The 19,139-nt window shown below is 40.4% G+C and overlaps 1 protein-coding gene across 3 annotated transcripts in view; it reads left to right on the top strand.

Annotated features, from left to right (window-relative positions):
- The window catches only part of LOC129728746 (serine/threonine-protein kinase 32A), a 302,204-nt gene that overhangs the window by 205,178 nt on the left and 77,887 nt on the right, over positions 1-19,139 (top strand). For all 3 annotated transcript variants that reach the window (XM_055687205.1, XM_055687202.1, XM_055687211.1), the window contains exons 5-6: positions 8,950-9,020; positions 9,151-9,239. In XM_055687205.1, coding sequence (XP_055543180.1) covers positions 8,950-9,020; positions 9,151-9,239 — 160 coding nt within the window. The remainder of the gene's footprint in view (positions 1-8,949; positions 9,021-9,150; positions 9,240-19,139) is intronic.

The following is a 19,139-nucleotide window of genomic DNA, read 5'->3' as shown; positions in this document are numbered from 1 at the left end:
ATTATCATTCTCATCCACTTAAATCTTGGAACCGAGTTAAACCAATGCATAATAAGAATGTGGTTTGTCTAGTAAATATCAAAATGTATAAAATTTTACGATTTAAGACTTGTTTAAACCAACAGTACTCTACTATTGTGAATTTTTATATGTATTTGCACGAGTGGTTTTACTTCACACAAGTTTCCTTTCTCGCTTCACAAAGGTCACAAAGGTCTAGTTGACTTGTAACGATGGGTTGTAGACGCTATGTACCCGCTTGTGACCCATTGTCTCCTTCAGATATCGTAGTAAACTTTTGGCTTTGACGCAGTCAGCATGGGAAGGATTACTCGTCTTACTTCCCTAAATGGATACACTAACTGCGATACCTGGATGTTTGTTAAGGACTGCAAGCAGCAGCCCACCGATCGGACTTGCATACTGATGGTTATTCGACAAGTTGTCAGGCTTCTCCTTATTTGCTGTGGAATCAGAACAAGGCCTGATTCATAAAGTTTCTCCAATTTACTCAATTATTGGCTGCCGCTCTCCAATCTCTGGCACACCGTGTACTCCCCGCCAGATGTCGCTCTACCTGGTCTACCATTCTTACCCACTGCGCCCCTGGTCGTTCGAGACCAACACCATCTTCGCATGAATAGAAGGTAAGAGGGATACCTTGTTGAAACTCCCTTCGGGATTCAAAAGGACCCTGCAATCCACCCGAAATCCGCACATAGCACTGCGTCCTATCCAGCATAGCCTTATCAGTCCAAGAAACTTACCCGTAAGTCCACATGCGTCCATGACCTTCCATAGCTCTTTTCGGTCGATAGTGTCATACGCGTCTTTGAAGTCGATGAATAGGTAGTGCGTGGGGGTTTTGTATTCACGGCATTTCTGGAGAATCTGCCGTATAGTAAAAATTGGTTCGTCGTAGACCGTCCTTCCACTAAGTTGGCCTGATAACTTCCCACAAATCTGTTGGCTAGCGGTGAAAGTCGGCGGAAAATAATTTGGGAAAGCACTTTGTAGGCGGCATTCAGGACGATGATCGCACGATTGCTCCCGCAGTTCAATTTTTCGCCTTTCTTATAGATAGGGAAGCTTTTCTTTGTCCCAAATTCTTACAATCAGTCAGTGCAAACAGGTGGTCAGCTTTTCTGGGCGCATTTTTGTAAGCTCCGCTCCGAAGGCATCCTTCACAGCCGATTTATTGTTTTTCAGCTGCTTGATGGCTACCTTAACTTCACCTATCGTTGGGGCTGGCACGTCTTCTACGGTTGTTGCACCGACGGGATCGCTTTCTCCGTCACCACGATGCTCTGCCTGGACGTCATTCAGGTCTTTGTCATAGTGCTGCTTTTACCTTTCGATCACCTCACGATCGTCCGTCAAAATACCATGATTATCCCGGCAGATTTCGTCTCGCGGCACAAATCCTCTGTGGAATGCGTCTAGTGTCTGGTAGAACTTCCGCGATTCCTGAGAATGATGCAGCTGTTCCAGCTCTGCATACTTCTTCTCCTCCAGGCGGCGAGTAACACTGCGCATATTAGCATATTCGTTGGTTTCGTCCCACTGCACATGCCCGATGACGTTCTCCGCTAAGCTGTTGATGGCTGTTTTGATGGTGTTCCGACAGTCTACGAGAGGAGTTTCTTCCAGCCTGTCCTCTTCCAGCAAGGCAGCTTTGAACGAATGCGCGCTTCAGTCGCGACCTCCAGGAATACTCCCCCTCCAGGAATTCTCCATGACCTCCAGGAATACTCGTGTAGGAGGTTGTGCTGGAATCAGGTACTACGCACAGCCATGTTCTTTGAGGTGGCAAAGTAGATAAGTCTTAGGCCCATTTCGTTGGTCGGCTAATGCGCGCTTTGTATTCCTCCTCCTGGCCGACCTGAGCGTAGAAATCCCCGATGACGATCTTGATATCATGTTTTGGGCAGTGGTAGTAGTCTAGCTCTAATTGCGCATAAATTCTTTTTTGACGTCTTCGGTACTTTCGAGGTAAGAGCTATGCACGTTTATGACGCGTAACATCAGCTGAAGAACCGGCTCTTGATTCTCAATCTGTGTTGCCGCAGATCTGGTAGATAACTCTACCTCCTGTAGAGCAACGACGTCGAACCTACAGGATTTAAATACTTCGGAGAGCACTCGTGTGCTCCCTTGGAAATTGAGAGATCTGTAGTTCCACGTCCCGAGTTTCAAACCATTAATCCATTTTCGTCGCGTGGGTCTGTGCCAATTCCTTTGTTCCTCGTTCATTACTTGTGAGTGTTTTTCGGTGGCGGCTTGTAAGGCCTGCGCACCAACCCCCTGCCATGCCGGAGGGCCATCGTGCACAACACTGTTTAGAGTCCCACGAGAACGCAGGCACGTGGACCGTAAACGGCCACCCCTAACCTGGAGTACAGACGCCGTTTTGAGCCGCTCCTTACATGGAGGACAGACCTTCGGAAACTCTAAAGAGCCCCCCTTCTCTGTCAACACGCAGCATACGACCAGGTTCCCACCAAGGTTGGTTACCCGATCTGCCCTTGGTTGCTCGTATTCCAGCTGGCACCTCATGGAAGACGGAATAGTAGTGGATGAAAAAGAGGCTAAGGACCACGTGTGGGGTCTATTTTTCCCTATAGGTCCACTTGGCACCGATAGTACGCATTATCCAGCCGATCACCAGTCTCCCCGGTGAGATCTTTTTGTGTAAATTTTCGTAATGAATACTGCTTTGCAGTAAAGGTTTTTGATTGAAAAATTTTTTTATGTGTTTTGAAGAATTATATCTAGAAATTATGGGAAAATATAACTGTTTTGCGATGTTGTTGTGAGTAAAATGACTGAATGCATTGCGATAAACCTTATAACGCGGAAGATCGTCACGCGTTCGGTGATTCTCGTTCTGAAGGAACTCAAACGGTTGACTTCAATGCGCCACCCCCGGAGGGGATCAACCGTCGTGTCGTATTTGCCCGGCAAGAGATCTCCTTTCAGGGCGGATTCAGTAAAAGAACCCGAGCTGTGAATCGCGGAAGGTATGGCCAACAACAACCAACCTAAACGGCTATCTGAAAATTCAACGCCAGTGGAAAAAAACGCAGAAGAGGTCTTTGAAACAACCCGTCGCTCGGCCAGTTAGCAAAAATCCACCACCCACTACTTTATCATCACGGGAAACAGACTCCAATCAAACTAACCGTTTCGGTCGGTAAGGTGGGTGGAGGGGATTGAGATTCCCAAGCAATCCTTCCTTGGAGCAAAAAAGAAGAAAACGAACGAACCGCAACTGGACAAGCGACGTGAAGTTCCTAACAGACCGAACCAATCAATAGGGGTAGCTTCTCATATTCGCCAAAATGATCTCAACTGATTTGTGGGTTTACATAATCGGTAACGTCGGTACATAGTGCACTGGTTTATTTGTAGAGAAGAATTCCCCTACTAAGAGAGATCTTGCCCGACGGAGAGAATACCGTGGAAAGACGGAATGAAGATTAACCGAGTATCCTCTGGTTAAGTGTTCACGCAGCAGGGACTTTCATAGAAGCTATGCGAACCGCAGCAGAGAGCCGCATAAGCTTTGTACGTTCGCTCGAAAAGGTGCGTGTCTGAGATATTTGCATACTTGCGTCTTGTGCCATTCTTATCTAGATATTCGATTTGAAGTTGGTGTAATAATTATCACACAATAGTGAACCAGAATACAACGAAGATTTTGGTGAACAATACGGATAACAATCATACTATAATAATAATTCCTTACATTGAAATAACTCTAATCATGCATTTGTACAATATCTATATAAGTCAAAATGTGACCATGTTACAACCTACAATAATAAAATAAGTTTTTTGCTTGAAAAAAACATTTTTTCATAAATCACGTTTGGGCCTGTAAATAATATTTTTAAAAGTCAAAATGTTTTACAAAAACACTACAAACAACATTATCTTTCAATTCAGGGTGGAGTACCTTGACGCTTGCAACATAGAGTTTTCCTTTGGGACAACCTACTGGTGATGGTTAAACATCAGACCGTGACAGGTTTGAAACCTGCAATCTTCGAACTGCAGAAGTTCGCGCGTGAGTGTGCCCGCGAAAAGTGAAAATAATAAAGGAAACTTCGAAAATGAATGCCCAACATTAAAATAAAAGGGTCTGGCTATATCACAAACAGTTTGTGGTGTATAAAGGAATAGGGAAACTGCTTTATTATTCACGAAGAATGCACGCATTAAACACCAAATTTTCACAAAATCATTGAGCAGATAAACTAAATATGCTTTCGTGCTTTTATGGAATCGTTAAGCATTGTATATTTAGTAAAATTAGCTAGATTTATCCTGAATTTTGTTAAACAAACCATTTTCCACAACGCTTCCATATCCATCTCAAAACTCAACGTGAATGAACGTAGCTGCAGCCCGTCGTCGTAGGTTACCTAGGTATCCGCTGCAGTTGTTTACGAGCCAAATTGGTAACCTAGGTAACCACTACAGTGCTGAAGATTTATGTCAATTATGTCGGAATAATTCAACATTTTCATTTTTCCGTATTAACACTTCTGAAGATCAAGAAAAGCATATTAAAAAAAAATCATCGCAAACTCAGCTCAAACATCGCTAAGAAAACTTGTATTGTCTTGCCGTCAAACAAATAATTCATTTTTTTTCTAAAAACTGGAAATAGTTAAACATGTTTAACATGTCAAACAAAGATTGTCAAAATGTGAAGTTGTAAAATAGGGTATCGGCTCTATTATCGTCAGGTTTTACCTATTATCGTCCGGGGGGTAAATGATATCCTAGAGCAGCGGTTCTCAACGCGAAAGAAAAATCAGTAATGGCGGACTAAGGAATTTTTCTTCATGATACTTTCTTTGTTGTTCAATCTTGCCCTTAAAACATGATTGTGCAATCAAACAAATCATAGTTCACTTTGAAACCTGAACTAGTCTACCACAACAAGATCTACCTCTTCCATTCTGCGAGAACGTTCTAAGCCAGGGGGTACAATCGATATGGAAAATATCGCCAAGAGATACGCGGGCAAAAAAAGGTTGGGAACCGCTGTCCTAGAGCGGTAATTTCTTACATGATGGTTCTTCATAATGCAGGGCATCTTACCTATTTTACGCATTCCTGTCATTAACTGTGCCAGAAAAAATAATACCCCGAATGGGGCCGGCATCGCATTCTTTGTGGTGTCAGAAGTGGGATCGCAATCAAGCAAAATAATAAAAACAATAAATAAAATAAAATAAAATAGTCCCCGGAGTGATCGAGAGCATTATATTTTCCTGTATGGACTTCCTCGCTGCGACCAGAATCGTTGATATATTGTGAGATATGCCCGGGTGTCTGCTGTTTCCCGCACTTCTATTTTTAGCAATACCGCTATTGAGAAGTGGCATGCTTATTATTATTTTTGATCAGTGCTTGTGTGTAAAGTACTTCCCCTTGTTTTACACGCTTACTGTTCTTCTATACCGAGCCTCCTTCCTCCTGCCAAATATCGCCAATTATAATTCCCTGGAGAAGTTTCGTCGTGCGTCCTTCTGGTCAGTTTTATTGATAAGAGGAACTTATTTTTTGTTAAGAGGAAGTCACGCAAAGGTATTATAGAATTCAGCGTAAAGGAAGGGTAAGTGGTCGGGAGCCTGAGATAAACTCATACTTAAAGTCCTTTTTGATATCGAATGGCCTGATTCTACTAAGATTCGAACCCACGACCATCCGTTTTAGAAAGCGGACTCTGTAACCTTGCGGCTACGCAGCTCCCCTTGGTCGAGAGCTTACTGTCCAGCAACTCCTATCCCTACCTCCACGTGGTACCGATTGAGATACGAGCAACCAAGGGAAAATCGGTGAATCGGTGGGAAATTGGTCGTGTGCTGACAGGGAAGAGGGAGCTGTTCCCCTAGAAGGGCAGCTTGCCTTAGCGTCTGTTCTCCATGTTAGAGGTGGCTCAAACAACGACGGCTGAGTTATGAAATGCGGTGTCTCGCCAGCCACACCCAAGACGGTAGCCCCGTCGCGAGACTAGGCATCGCAGCCCTAAAAAGCTATCCGATCCTATTGCAGGAACGACATCAAATATCTACTACAGTGGCGGCGACAGAGATGAACGGGGTGTCGGTTTCGTCATACAAGGAACACAGATCAAGCGGATCATTAGGTGGAGGCCCATCAGTGACCGTATATGCGTATTGAGAAGCAAAAGTAGATTCTTCAATTACAGCCTGTTCAATGTATACGCACCGACAATGACAAACCCGATGATGTAGAGGAGGAGTTTTATGAGGTCCTCGATAAAACATATGGAGAATACCCAAAGCATGATATTAAGATCGTCATCGGGGATGCAAACATACAGGTCGGATGGGAACACTTCTTTCGTCCTATTATTGGTAAGCACAGCCTCCTTGCTACCAGTAATGAGAATGGCCTGAGGTTGGTGAACTTCGCCGCAGCCAGAAACATGGCTATCTGTAGCGCGTACTTCGCGAGAAAGGAGATCCGGAAACACACATGGCAACACCCTAACGGCGAAGCTTGTTCGCAAATCGACCACATTCTGATTGACGGTCGACATTTCTCAGATGTTATCGATGTGCGCTCCTTCTGAGGCCCAAACGTCGACTCTGACCACCATCTCGTGGTAGGAACGATCGCGCTCGGCTGGCCAACGTATACAAATCGAACACTTCGAGAAGGATACGGTTGGACATCCAAAGGCTGTCAACTGACGGAGCCCGTGCTCGAACGATGATGGCAGCGAATCGTGTGGCACGCCAGATGAGGGAGAGTTATCGAGAGGCTAGAGTGACCGAAAAGAGACTCCGCCAACGCAGGAAACGCGAGCATTCTTGCGGAGGCGAAAGTATGCTTCTCCAAGCACGACACTAGAAGTTTTATAAAGTGCTAAAGGGATTCAGGAACCGGACTGTGCCAATCCCTGCCATGTGCAACAACATGGAAGGAGACCTGATAACCAATGAAACATTGGTGGTCATGCGTTGGAAGCAACATTTCGAGACTTTATTGGACGGTGAAGAGGATAGAGCAGTCGACAGAAACGCGGTTTCCGGGAAGGGCGATCTACAACGGACCAAATGTTCACCTTGCGTCAAATCCTTGACAAGTTCAGAGAAGTAAACTTGCATACTCACCATCTGTTTATAGACTTCAAGGCGGCATACGATTTAGTTAAGCGCAACGAGTTATGGCAGATTATGCTTGAACACAGTTTCCCAACTAAACTGAAGAAGCTGATTCGTGCCACCCTTAAAAGGGAAGCAGCGAGAATTGGACTTATCATCAACTCTGCCAAAGAAAGTACGTGGTGGCTGGTAGAGAGCGTGGAAGTTTGTCGAGTCTTGGTACTAAGATTGTGATAGATGGGGGTATTTATGAAGTAGTCGGCGAATTTGTGTACCTTGGTACTTTTGTGACGTGTGACAACGATGTTAGCCGCAAAGTGAAGACATGTAGCCAGCTGAGGTCACGCAACATGCATGTCCGCACGAAATTTGCGCTCTACAGGACGCTGATCCTTCCGGTGGTACTCTACGGCCACAAGTGTTGGTCGATGGAGGAGGCCGACCAGTGAGCACCTGTAGTCTTCGAGCGTAGGATCTGCGTTCCATACTTGGCGAAAAATTGAAGAATGGTGTGTGGCGCAGACCCATGAGCCACGAGGTGTATCAAGCATACCAACATGCGGATATCATCAAGCTGATAAAACACGACAGGCTACAGCGGGCTGGCCACGTGGCGCGAATGCCGGAGGAGCGACCGGTGAAGATATTATTCAACAGAGAGCCCTACAGGGGTCGGCGACTCCGTACTCGTTGGAGGACGCCCAATCGGCAGGTGTAAGGGGCGATTGGAAAAGACTAGCCCAAGACCGTGTGATGTGGAGACGTATTCTGGATTCGGCAGTGGGTTGTTAACGACCTGTCGCCATAAAAGTAAAGTAAGGAAATCAAATAAATAAAGTCTAACTATATCATTTTCGATGGTATTAATTTAAAACAATTTTTGTGGAGTTTTTTTGAATCGACGAATTTACTATAATTCTACTTGCTCAATTCTATTTAAATACATATTTTTAAGAATAATACCCGAAATTAAAAATATCCACCACGTGAATCGTAGTTCAGAAACACTCTGATCATTCGAAATTAAACTGTGTATTTGTATCAAATTCCATTCATCTGTGCTCTCAAACACCTCATTAATTACGCCCGAGGCTGCTGTTCACAGTTGTGCGTATGAAAATAATTAATTTACGTACTTGGTTACCATTCACCCCGCAGTGCCGTAACCAATCGATAGTGTAGATACCTACTCAAACCGACCAGGCACGCTGTTTGTGTCCGCAAGTATTGTGACACAAAGCAGTAATCACGATTGGAACCGCAAACGTGCCACCGCGGTTCTGTCTGCCAGTGGCATTCACGCCAAGCGTCAACCGCGGATGTGTGAAACTTTTTTGTTTGTTTGTTCCATTTCGTGTGTCATGCGTCAACCTCGTAAACCTGTTTGCTTTGTACCCTATGCTGAAAGCGCTTCAAACATTAGAACACATTTTCATTATTAGTATGTTTGATCGCACCGCTTTCATTTTCAATTGTTTCCATGATGATGATTAATTTCATTCAAATGAACAAACCCAAACCCAAACTTGTAAACAACTCAGGGAGGGGTAGAAGAAGATTAGCTCCGGTTGTAATTATGGGGAATGAAATTTAATCATGTCGAGGCGCAGTTATCAAACACTGAACGGATGGTATTTTCAATCATCAAATGTAAATAATTTTATTTACTTTTGTTGATAGAAAATTTATTCATACAGAGGATTAATCACAATGTAGCGAACCGAGCGTCCCCTTCACCCCGTCTAAACCGATATTATGAGCAAAATCGATTCACATCCATCTCATTTATTTTCGATTTCAGATGAAGAGGACTTGTTTATGGTGTGCGACCTCTTGGCCGGAGGTGACTTGCGGTATCACCTGAACCATCAGGTAAGATATTCGTATGCTTTTCATTCCTCTTTTTGCCTTCCTACCCCTATAATAATAATTGCTATAACCATAACCTTCTACCGCATGCAAACCAACACGGACAACCGGGCGCCTCCTTCCCAAACCTCAGGTGGAATTTTCAGAAGCCAGTGTTGCCTTATTGGTATGCGAAATCGGTTCCGCTCTGGACTACTTGCAGAAGCAGCGAGTCGTGCACAGGTAAGCAAAGTAGTGTGCGCTTCTAGTCAACCTGTCATATTCAGCATCATCATAAAACTCTTGTGGTTTCATTTAAATACCACCACACACGGGATGGGGGGGGGGGGGGTTAGCGGCAAGCCTGTACCGATATAAATATGAATTAATGTGTCACTTTCAGCGCAAGTGTAGCTTGCCAGCAGCCAGCAGTGTGTGGCTCCATATTGAAAGGAGCCATATTAGGCTCCGGAACCGAAAACCGCGAAGCAAGCGGGAAAGCATGAATTCGCTCATCATAATCATCATCATTTGTGGATTGTTCGTAAACAATGTCTCGACGGTAATAATATGGCACAGTCCAGCATTATCCATATCCCTGGCACTTTGCTTGCGACGGCTCTGGAGTGCCGTGGCAGCGTTTAACGTCAGTGCGCCAGTTCCGGCTCTGTGCATTGTTGCTGCCACATTACGAGTCCATTAAAGGTCTGGTTGGCTGGTTTGAGTGCGTGAAACACAGTTTCCTTGCGGTGCTAGGAGCAGGAAGGGGGGGAGAGGGAGGAGATAATTGTTTGTTATGCGCTCACTTCGCAGTTGGCACCGTTATTATTATTGCTGTTTTTATTGCTATTTTTATTGTGTAAATTATCACCCTCCTCGTTATCCATCCCCGTCGCTCCAGCTGAGACTTAACGCCCATGTAATACTTCATTCCGAATTACGTGGTTTGCGGTTTGTGCCATATTCTATATTGTTTATTTTTTTTCCTTGGATATTCGATGATAGAGGAAGCTTGATTTAATTTTTGCGTTGGGGAACTACTAACGAGAAAGTCTTTTTAATGTAAGTGATGCTCAAACATTAAATTGAACTTACAATGATTAAAGTTAATCGAACGCTTTTCGTGGAAATCGGGTCACAACATTTTGTAAATTTTTCGAATCTATAGAGCGTTCCGCAAGGTACTAATTTAAGTCCACTGCTCTTTGCACTGTTTATAAATTAAACATTCTTATTACTGCCAGATCAATGCCGTATGTTGTTTGCGAACGATTTCAAGTAAACCAGGATTATACGAACTATCGCAGACTGTCACAAACTACAGCAGCCCATCGACATTTTTCATAAGTTTTGCTCCAATAACCTCCTGACAAGTAGTATCCAGAAATGTTGTGTAATTTCTTTCCATAGAAAAATGATCCTGTAATGTACAGTTACATCACGTTTGACCAAATATTGACGAAACCAGGTTTGACATTTGGGTGTTACTTTAATCGTATCTGAACACCAATAGAAGACGAAGCATAAACTGCTCCAAAATGAGCAATATAGTGTCTAAAACACATATAAAGATCGAATGATCAGAACAAAAAAATGATTCTAACTGTAGTTCTGAAATTTACGGAATACATTTCGAGACAGGAAACGGCAAGAAAAAACCAACAACTACACCAAATTATGTTTAAATTTTCAACAGCCTCGGTTCGTAGATTGAAGAAATAATAGCCAAAAATAATCGATTAATTTAGCTCAATAAACGCTGTAAAACGGGATTAAAAGTCACAAAAGGCCAGCCCCAGAAAAAGAATTTCAAAAACGCTTCTAGAAGACAACAACAAGACAAAGAAACTAATGATCCAAAATTCAACAGTAATTTTGTTACACTAATGAAGACAGGAAGTTTCAAGCAGTATATTTTTATTCTTTTGTGTTTTAAAGTATTCCCGTCATCCGAGTGCTTATCCGGATCCAAACTCGTCCCGGAAGTAATGTTTAATTAATGCTGTTAATTAAAAAGCATCTCGCTATCCTTGGCACGAAAGTTCAGAGCATCGAAAATGCCGAAGTAATTAAAACAACACAAAGGCAACCGTCAGCATAATGATGACGATAATGACGGTGCTGTTTTGTATCATATTTTTTTCTTCTTCTGCCCTAGTTCAATGGCATCCTTCCGGCGTGCCATGGCGCGGCGGGATGCAAGTGCGAAGAGTATTTTTGCCTGGCGCCTCCACCGACGCAAAACTAATGGCGGTTTCAGCTTTAGGTGTTAATATATCGTGCTACTGCTCTTACTCCTGTCGTGGCTTGATGTTGGTGCGGAAAAGCGGAACCGCAAAACGCGCCCGGTTAGGCAGAACGGTAGTAGAAAAATGCATTTCAATGAAAATATTGTTTCCGTTCGCTGTAGCGAATAAAATGTTGCTTTCCATGGTATGCCGCTGGAATGCTGCCGAAGGGTGTTGCATTATTATTTAAAGAATGTTTTTTAATTATGGCTTGCTGCATTTCAATATGCTGGTAGCATCATCATCGTCGTCGTCGTTAGTGCGGCGTTTGCTGGCTGGTGTAACAACCGTGGTATTTTTTCTTACCTGGAAGAGAAATGTTTCACTTTAAGTGGGTAAAATGCCGGTTATCGTAGGAAGGAAGTAGATCTCTTGTGCACGCGTGATAGTTTTACGGTATATCAACGAACTGTTGTGATGAAGAATAGCGTTGAAGAAAAAAACCGAACCGATGTTGAACTAAAACATGGAGGAGTTTAGTGGAATGCTAGAAGGATACATGGAAAATGTTGATGAGATTATTCATTTTGTAAATGAATAAAAGTCTATTATTATCGACAGCATTGTTACCGCTGAAACATGGTTAAAGAAGGAGAAAAGCGTAATTTATAGTATTCCAGGTTAGCGAGCGTCATTTTTCTTACCCGTGGATTAGTTGTGTGAAATTAAACACCTGGGCCATTTGTATAATATTACACCGTTTGCCTTCGTTTGACTACAGCGAATTCCAGAAAACTTTGGAAGGTCGGTTGACGTCTTCTGCTTCGTCTATCACATTTGATTTATTACTTGTGATGTGAACATTTCAAATAGCAAAGAAAAGAACAACGTAGTTCATGAATTTCTTACGATTCTATGATAATAATTTCAAGGGCAGGTAATACTTCTTGGGTGTATTGAGCCTTTTTTGGCATTGGTTATATTTTTCTTTTCGTCAAAAATGGTCTCAAATGGACAAACACCACATAAGATAAATATGTTCAGAGTACCCAGTGGAAATCCACAATGGTTACTTCCAATTTTTCAATTATAGTCTAAAATGGATTTATAGTCTTTATAGGAATTATAGTCTAAAAAGAAAATAAACTTCAAACCCAATTTTCAATCCATGGTGGCTACTTCCGGTTTCTAGAAATAGCCTTATATTTAGTAGTTGAATATGACCGGACGTCGAATATTGACGACATATGCATTTTGAAATCCAAGATGGTGACTTCCTGTTTATGAAAAACTGGCAGATATGATCAAATGTTATACAATAAGCTTAGAAACCGAGAAAAACAGTTCCAGACGTTTTTTTGGAAATCTACGGAGATTCTAAGCTTCCATAATTAATTTTTGTAATTTACCTCCAGATTTTGAGTAATTTACTAGTTTGATCTTTGATGTGCATTTCACATATCAAACAAAAAGCGCTATTTGATGTCATCTACACCGATTCGCAGGCTGCTTTTGATGTAGAACCTTCAAGGGTGGCACGAATCAGCCTAATCAGCTTTGTTGGGAAGCCATGTTCGAGCATAATCTGCCATAACTCATTTCTCTTAACTGAATCGTACGCTGCCTTAAAGTCTATGAACAGATGGAGCGACTGCAAGTTGAATTCTCGAAATTTATCGAGCATTTGTCGCAAGGTAAACATTTGGTCCATCGTGGAGAGTCCCCCTCGAAAACCGCATTGGTCCTCGCCACGCGGTCAGCATGCGGGAGAGAGTTTTGTATACGATATTGAGAAGAGTTATGCCCCGATAATTGCTACAGTCCAGGCGATGGCCTTCTTCGTAGATCGGGCATATGATTACTACGACTACTACTACTACTAATACTATTACTACTACTACTACTACTACTACTACTACTACTACTACTACTACAACAACAACAACAACTACTACTACTACTACTACTACTACTACTACTACTACTACTACTACTACTACTACTACTACTACTACTACTACTACTACTACTACTACTACTACTACTACTACTACTACTACTACTACTACTACTACTACTACCACTACTACTACTACTACTACTACTACTACTACTACTACTACTACTACTACTACTACTACTACTACTACTACTACTACTACTACTACTACTACTACTACTACTACTACTACTACTACTACTACTACTACTACTACTACTACTACTACTACTACTACTACTACTACTACTACTACTACTACTACTACTACTACTACTACTACTACTACTACTACTACTACTACTACTACTACTACTACTACTACTACTACTACTACTACTACTACTACTACTACTACTACTACTACTACTACTACTACTACTACTACTACTACTACTACTACTACTACTACTACTACTACTACTACTACTACTACTACTACTACTACTACTACTACTACTACTACTACTACTACTACTACTACTACTACTACTACTACTACTACTACTACTACTACTACTACTACTTCTACTACTACTACTACTACTACAACTACTACTACTACTACTACTACTACTACTACTACTACTACTACTACTATTACTACTACTACTACTACTACTACTACTACTACTACTACTACTTCTACTACTACTACTACTACTACAACTACTACTACTACTACTACTACTACTACTACTACTACTACTACTACTATTACTACTACTACTACTACTACTACTACTGCCTGTAATGCGAATTCGGTGTAATAGCGCGGAAACGAGTCTAATGATGTAAAGATTTACTTGCCTTCGACAAGCGACACGAAATGCTTGCAATCCAGTGTCTTTACATCAGTAAATGCGGAATTCTAAGAAAGCTCAAAACAAGCTATGTCGTTGGCCTGTTTTAGATCATTGACCACGTTGTGAAGCTTGTTTAGTCGGGCCTTCAGAAATTCGGCCACGGTTCTGTAACATGACGTTAGGTCTTTCAAAGACTATCTAGACAATATTCAGAGATTTCGGTTTTGATCATGCTTCGGGGTAGAAATAAGTAATCAGGAGGGCCTGATGTTTCGTCTGGGTAAACCCTGACACTAGAGGGAGCAGAACAAATAACAAGGGGTAGAAGGGTCAGGATCGGTAGAATTCGGAAATGGGAGTGCGTAAACCATTCGTTCACCGGAGCTCACAGCACTAGAAACACAAATCTCCTGATGAGCAATTCTCGCTGAAACCGCCCCATGAGGTCTTTCAAAAAGGATATTTTTATGTCTAAATGATTGAAAGTAGCGAAAAAATGAGAAAGCCTTTTTGGTTAGTTCATATTGATGGACCTCTCGGGCACAAATCGGTTAAACGGTTTTTCCAAAAATTGATTTTTGAGCAATTCTTGACCTTTTTATTGATTTATTACTCTTAAATTTGTCATTGAACCCCCTGCAACCAACACATCGTTTTCAAGAGGAATGATAGAGCTTTCATTTGAAGTAGAAAAAAATTGGCCGCCATCTTGGATCTCGCCGCCATCTTTGATTTCATCAAAAAAACGTGTTTTTGAGCAAGTTCGCAACCACCAATTTTAAAATTGACATCACCATTGGAAACTGAGAAAAAATGCTTTAAGATACATTCAAAATATTAGATGAGCATTAAGGTTATCTTGTCATTTTGGTCACTTTTCAAAATCGAGCTTCAAACAGTTCAACGCATGACTCGCGTCCAATATCAAATCAACGCAATATACTGAGCCTGTGGTGTGCGTATGATGTGGACAGTCAGTATTCCTAGTTCACAGGTAGTAAGTGCTCCCACGCACCGTAATTTTTGAAAAGCCTTTAATCAATTGGCTGAATATCGTTAGGTAGCAAACGTACCCTTTTCGTTGATAAGAATTTGCTAGGGATCAAAAAAGTGATGATTATACTCTTACTTTATTTACGCTGGCATACGCAAATGTTCACCAGATTACTCGGGATATACTTGATTCATATTATACCTTGGTATACCATACCTAAGTTTGTTGATAGTTGTTTAATGCATGAAAGCAACAGTATGTATAACAGTAGCAAAAACAACATCTAACATTAATTTGTTTAATTACTAAACACGCGAAAACTGTCCTCCGTACAGGGAACCAAACTTTGTTCCAGCAAAAAAATCGTAGAGAAGCTTAAACACAAATTACGTTACACTCAAGAAGGAGCGAGGGAATGAATAAATAAACAATGTGAATGCAGTGAAAAGGGATCAAAGATACGATTTTTTTGTTTTACGTAATTTGTGAACGGACCCAAAGTCACACAGGCATTGGGCCATCCACATTCCACGTGGACAACTTTGGGTAGGGGGGTCTGTGTGGAGTCCACGGTTCATACAAAATTTTGAGAATTTATATGAGAAGTTGTAGGGAGGGGAAGGGGGGCGGTAACAAAATCTTTGAAAATCTGACCACGTGGAACATGGATGACCCCTAATATACACTACAGACAGACACACACAGGCTGAGCATGATTTGATATTGGACGCGCGTCATGCGTTGAACTGTTTGAAGCTCGATTTTGAAAAGTGACCAGAATGACAAGATATCCTCAATGCTCACCTAATATTTTGAATGTATCTTAAAGCATTTTTTCTCAGCTTTCCAATGGTGATGTCAAATTTAAAATCGGTGGTTGCGAACTTGCTCAAAAACACGTTTTTTTGATGAAATCCAAGATGGCGGCGAGATCCAAGATGGCGGCCAACTTTTTTCTACTTCAAATGAAAGCTCTATAATTCCTCTTGAAAACGATGTGTTGGTTGCAGGGGGTTCAATGACAAATTCAAGAGAAATAAATCAATAAATCGGTCAAGAATTGCTCAAACATCAATTTTTGTAAAAACCGTTTAACCGATTTGTGCCCGAGGGGTCCATCAATATGAACTAACCAAAGTGCTTTTCTCATTTTTTCGCTACTTTCAATCATTTAGACATAAAAATATTCTTTTTGAAAGACCTCATGTCACCAGTGGGACGGTTTCAGCGAGAATTGCTCATACTAGAAACTTTCCAAACACCCCCAAAATCTGAAGTTATGGTCAATATACGGTTTTTTGTGGACCTCAGTGCATACAACTTTTTTTAACTCAGTCATTTCTCAACCAATTTTCAATATTTAGGCAGTTTTAGAAAGAAAATGAATAGGTTGTAGGTCTTGTTGAGTGTAACATTCGCTCATACTAGAAATTTTCCAAATACCTCCAAAATCTGAAGTTATGGTCAAAGTACGGTTTATTGGACCTCAGGACATACATTTTTTAACTCAGTCATTTCTCAACCGATTTTCAATATTTGGGCAGTGTTGGAAAGTAGATAAACAGAGCTTTCAAAACGCTTACAGGTTTGTACTAATATCACTAAAACATGTTGAGTTATTTGAGTTTAAATATAATTTTTTAGATTTTTCACGCAATTTTTCAATTTAATTTGAAATTTGCCACCTGTTTTTGTGAGAAAGATACTACAAATACACTAAACTTTTAAAATTATATTCAATGACGAAACAAACAAAAGTGGTTTTGTGAAAATCGGTGAATATTTGGCTGAGAAATATATTTTTTAAGAAAACCAGAATTTTCGGCTTCTATCCCACAATTATTTCGCGGTTTCAAATAACTCAACATGTTTTAGTGATATTAGTAACCTGTAAGCGTTTTGAAAGCTCTGTTTATCTACTTTCCAACACTGCCTAAATATTGAAAATCGGTTGAGAAATGACTGAGTTAAAAAATGTATGTCCTGAGGTCCAAAAAACCGTACTTTGACCATAACTTCAGATTTTGGAGGTATTTGGAAAATTTCTAGTATGAGCGAATGTTACACTCAACAAGACCTACGGTAGGTCACTTCAGAAGTTCTTGTGTTTTTTCCATATTTGTAGCACCACGAAATAATTGTGGGATAGAAGCCAAAAATTCTGGTTTTCTTAAAAAAAATATAACTTAGTCAAATATTCACCGATTTTCACAAAATCACTTTTGTTTGATTCGTCATTGATGATAATTTCAAAAATTTAGTGTATTTGTAGTATCTTTCTTACAAAAACAGGTGGCAAATTTCAAATTGAATTGAAAAATTACGTGAAAAAAACTAAAAAATTATATTTAAACTCAAATAACTCAACATGTTTTAGTGATATTAGTACAAACTAGTAGATGTTTTGAAAGCACTGTTTATCTTCTTTTCAAAACTGCCTCAATATTGAAAATCGGTTGAGAAACGACTGGGTTAAAAAAAATTGTATGCACTGAGGTCCAAAAATCCATATTTTGACCATAACTTCAAATTTTGGGAGTGTTTGGAAAATTTCTAGTATGAGCGAATGTTACACTCAACAAGACCTACAACCTACACTAGGTCACTTCAGAAGTTCTAAATCGCTATAGCACAGTGTTATTTAAGATAAGGTTTCATGTACAGTGCTATAGTAAATTTCGATAATTTACCATTATCATTCTAAATATTGTTCCTCTCCATATATTTAAAACAGATTTAAAAGCTTACGTATTGAATTAGCCAGGTAATTTGTAAACTAAGCTGAAGAATATTTATCTTGAGATAATGCTTAGAACTATCCAGAATGCACACTAGGGGGGGAAAAAGATCGATTTCCCAGAAATAAGTTTTTTTGGTTCCTTTTGGGGTCCCAAACAACCCTAAACTTACCTGAAGTCGATTGGTTTTGTCTCAGCTGGCGCATTGCATTTCAAATTTGTATAAAAAGTCATATGGGGAAACCTACTTTTTTGCATTTACCTTTCTAGAGAGCTGAATAATGATTTAATAATGCACTACAATATGTTAAAGTATAGTATTTTAGATGCCTAACAACTTTACAGAAGACACTGAAGAGCGAGAATGTCCCTAAAAAGAGTTATAGCTGTTCAAAGTTGAGTATGTCGATTTAAATGCGGAAAATCTTGTTTTCTGCCAACATTACCAATGTACCGGTGTTAGTAGGATTCCCATCAGAAGTAACCTGTCGTAACTAGTTTATACACTCAGCTGGACCAAGCAAACAAATTTAGGTCAATATTATAGGCGTAGGTAGAATCTACAACGTGTTTCAGAGGTTACTTCTGATGGAAATCTGACTGACGCCGGTACACTTGCAGTGTTGGCAGAAAAAATGATTTGCAACATAAATTTCGATATACTCAACTTTGAACAGCTTTAGTATTTTTTTGGCACAACCTAGCTATTTAATGTCTTCAGCCAAGTTGTTAGACATCAAAAAACCTACCATTTGAAGTCATAAAACCTATTGTTTGAGCCATTTTGAGGTGTTTAGAATGGAAAATTCAAAAAAGTTGGTTTTTCCATAAAAATTTCCATATAAATTTAAAATGCAATTGGCGCATTGGCGCTGAGACAAAAATAATCGAATTCTAATAAATTCAGGATTGCCCCAAACAGAACAAAAAAAAACTTGGTTTTGGCTTTCTGCTATCAAGTTTCGTTTTTTCCATATAACGATTCCCCACCCTAATGCACACATACCGTAATAAAAAGACCTCAATATCAGTCGTTCGTTACTGTTGGAGGTCTACAGTACCAAACTGTAAATGCACAGAAATAGAAATTCATGTAAATATTGATTTGTAAAGTTAAACTGTAATAAAAGCTAAGCTAAAAATTGCAATGATCTGTTTACAGGGGTTTTCATGCCTGAGAAATATGACTTAAATGTTTGAAATATTTCACCTTACCCTTCCCAGAGAAAAAATTGTAAATTTAATAAAATAAAATAAATAAAAATATTGCAACTATTCCAAAGGACGTCAAATATGTCAAAAAACAAGAAAAATATAAGAAAATAAAAAAAAAGAAAAAAGGAAATGTAAAAGCTATAAATATCTTTTTTACATTATG

The sequence above is a fragment of the Wyeomyia smithii genome, chromosome 1, assembly GCF_029784165.1.
Source record: "Wyeomyia smithii strain HCP4-BCI-WySm-NY-G18 chromosome 1, ASM2978416v1, whole genome shotgun sequence".
NCBI lineage: Eukaryota > Metazoa > Arthropoda > Insecta > Diptera > Culicidae > Wyeomyia > Wyeomyia smithii.
The sequence above is the reverse complement of the archived record's forward strand: the minus strand, read 5'-3'. Positions and strand labels throughout refer to the sequence as shown.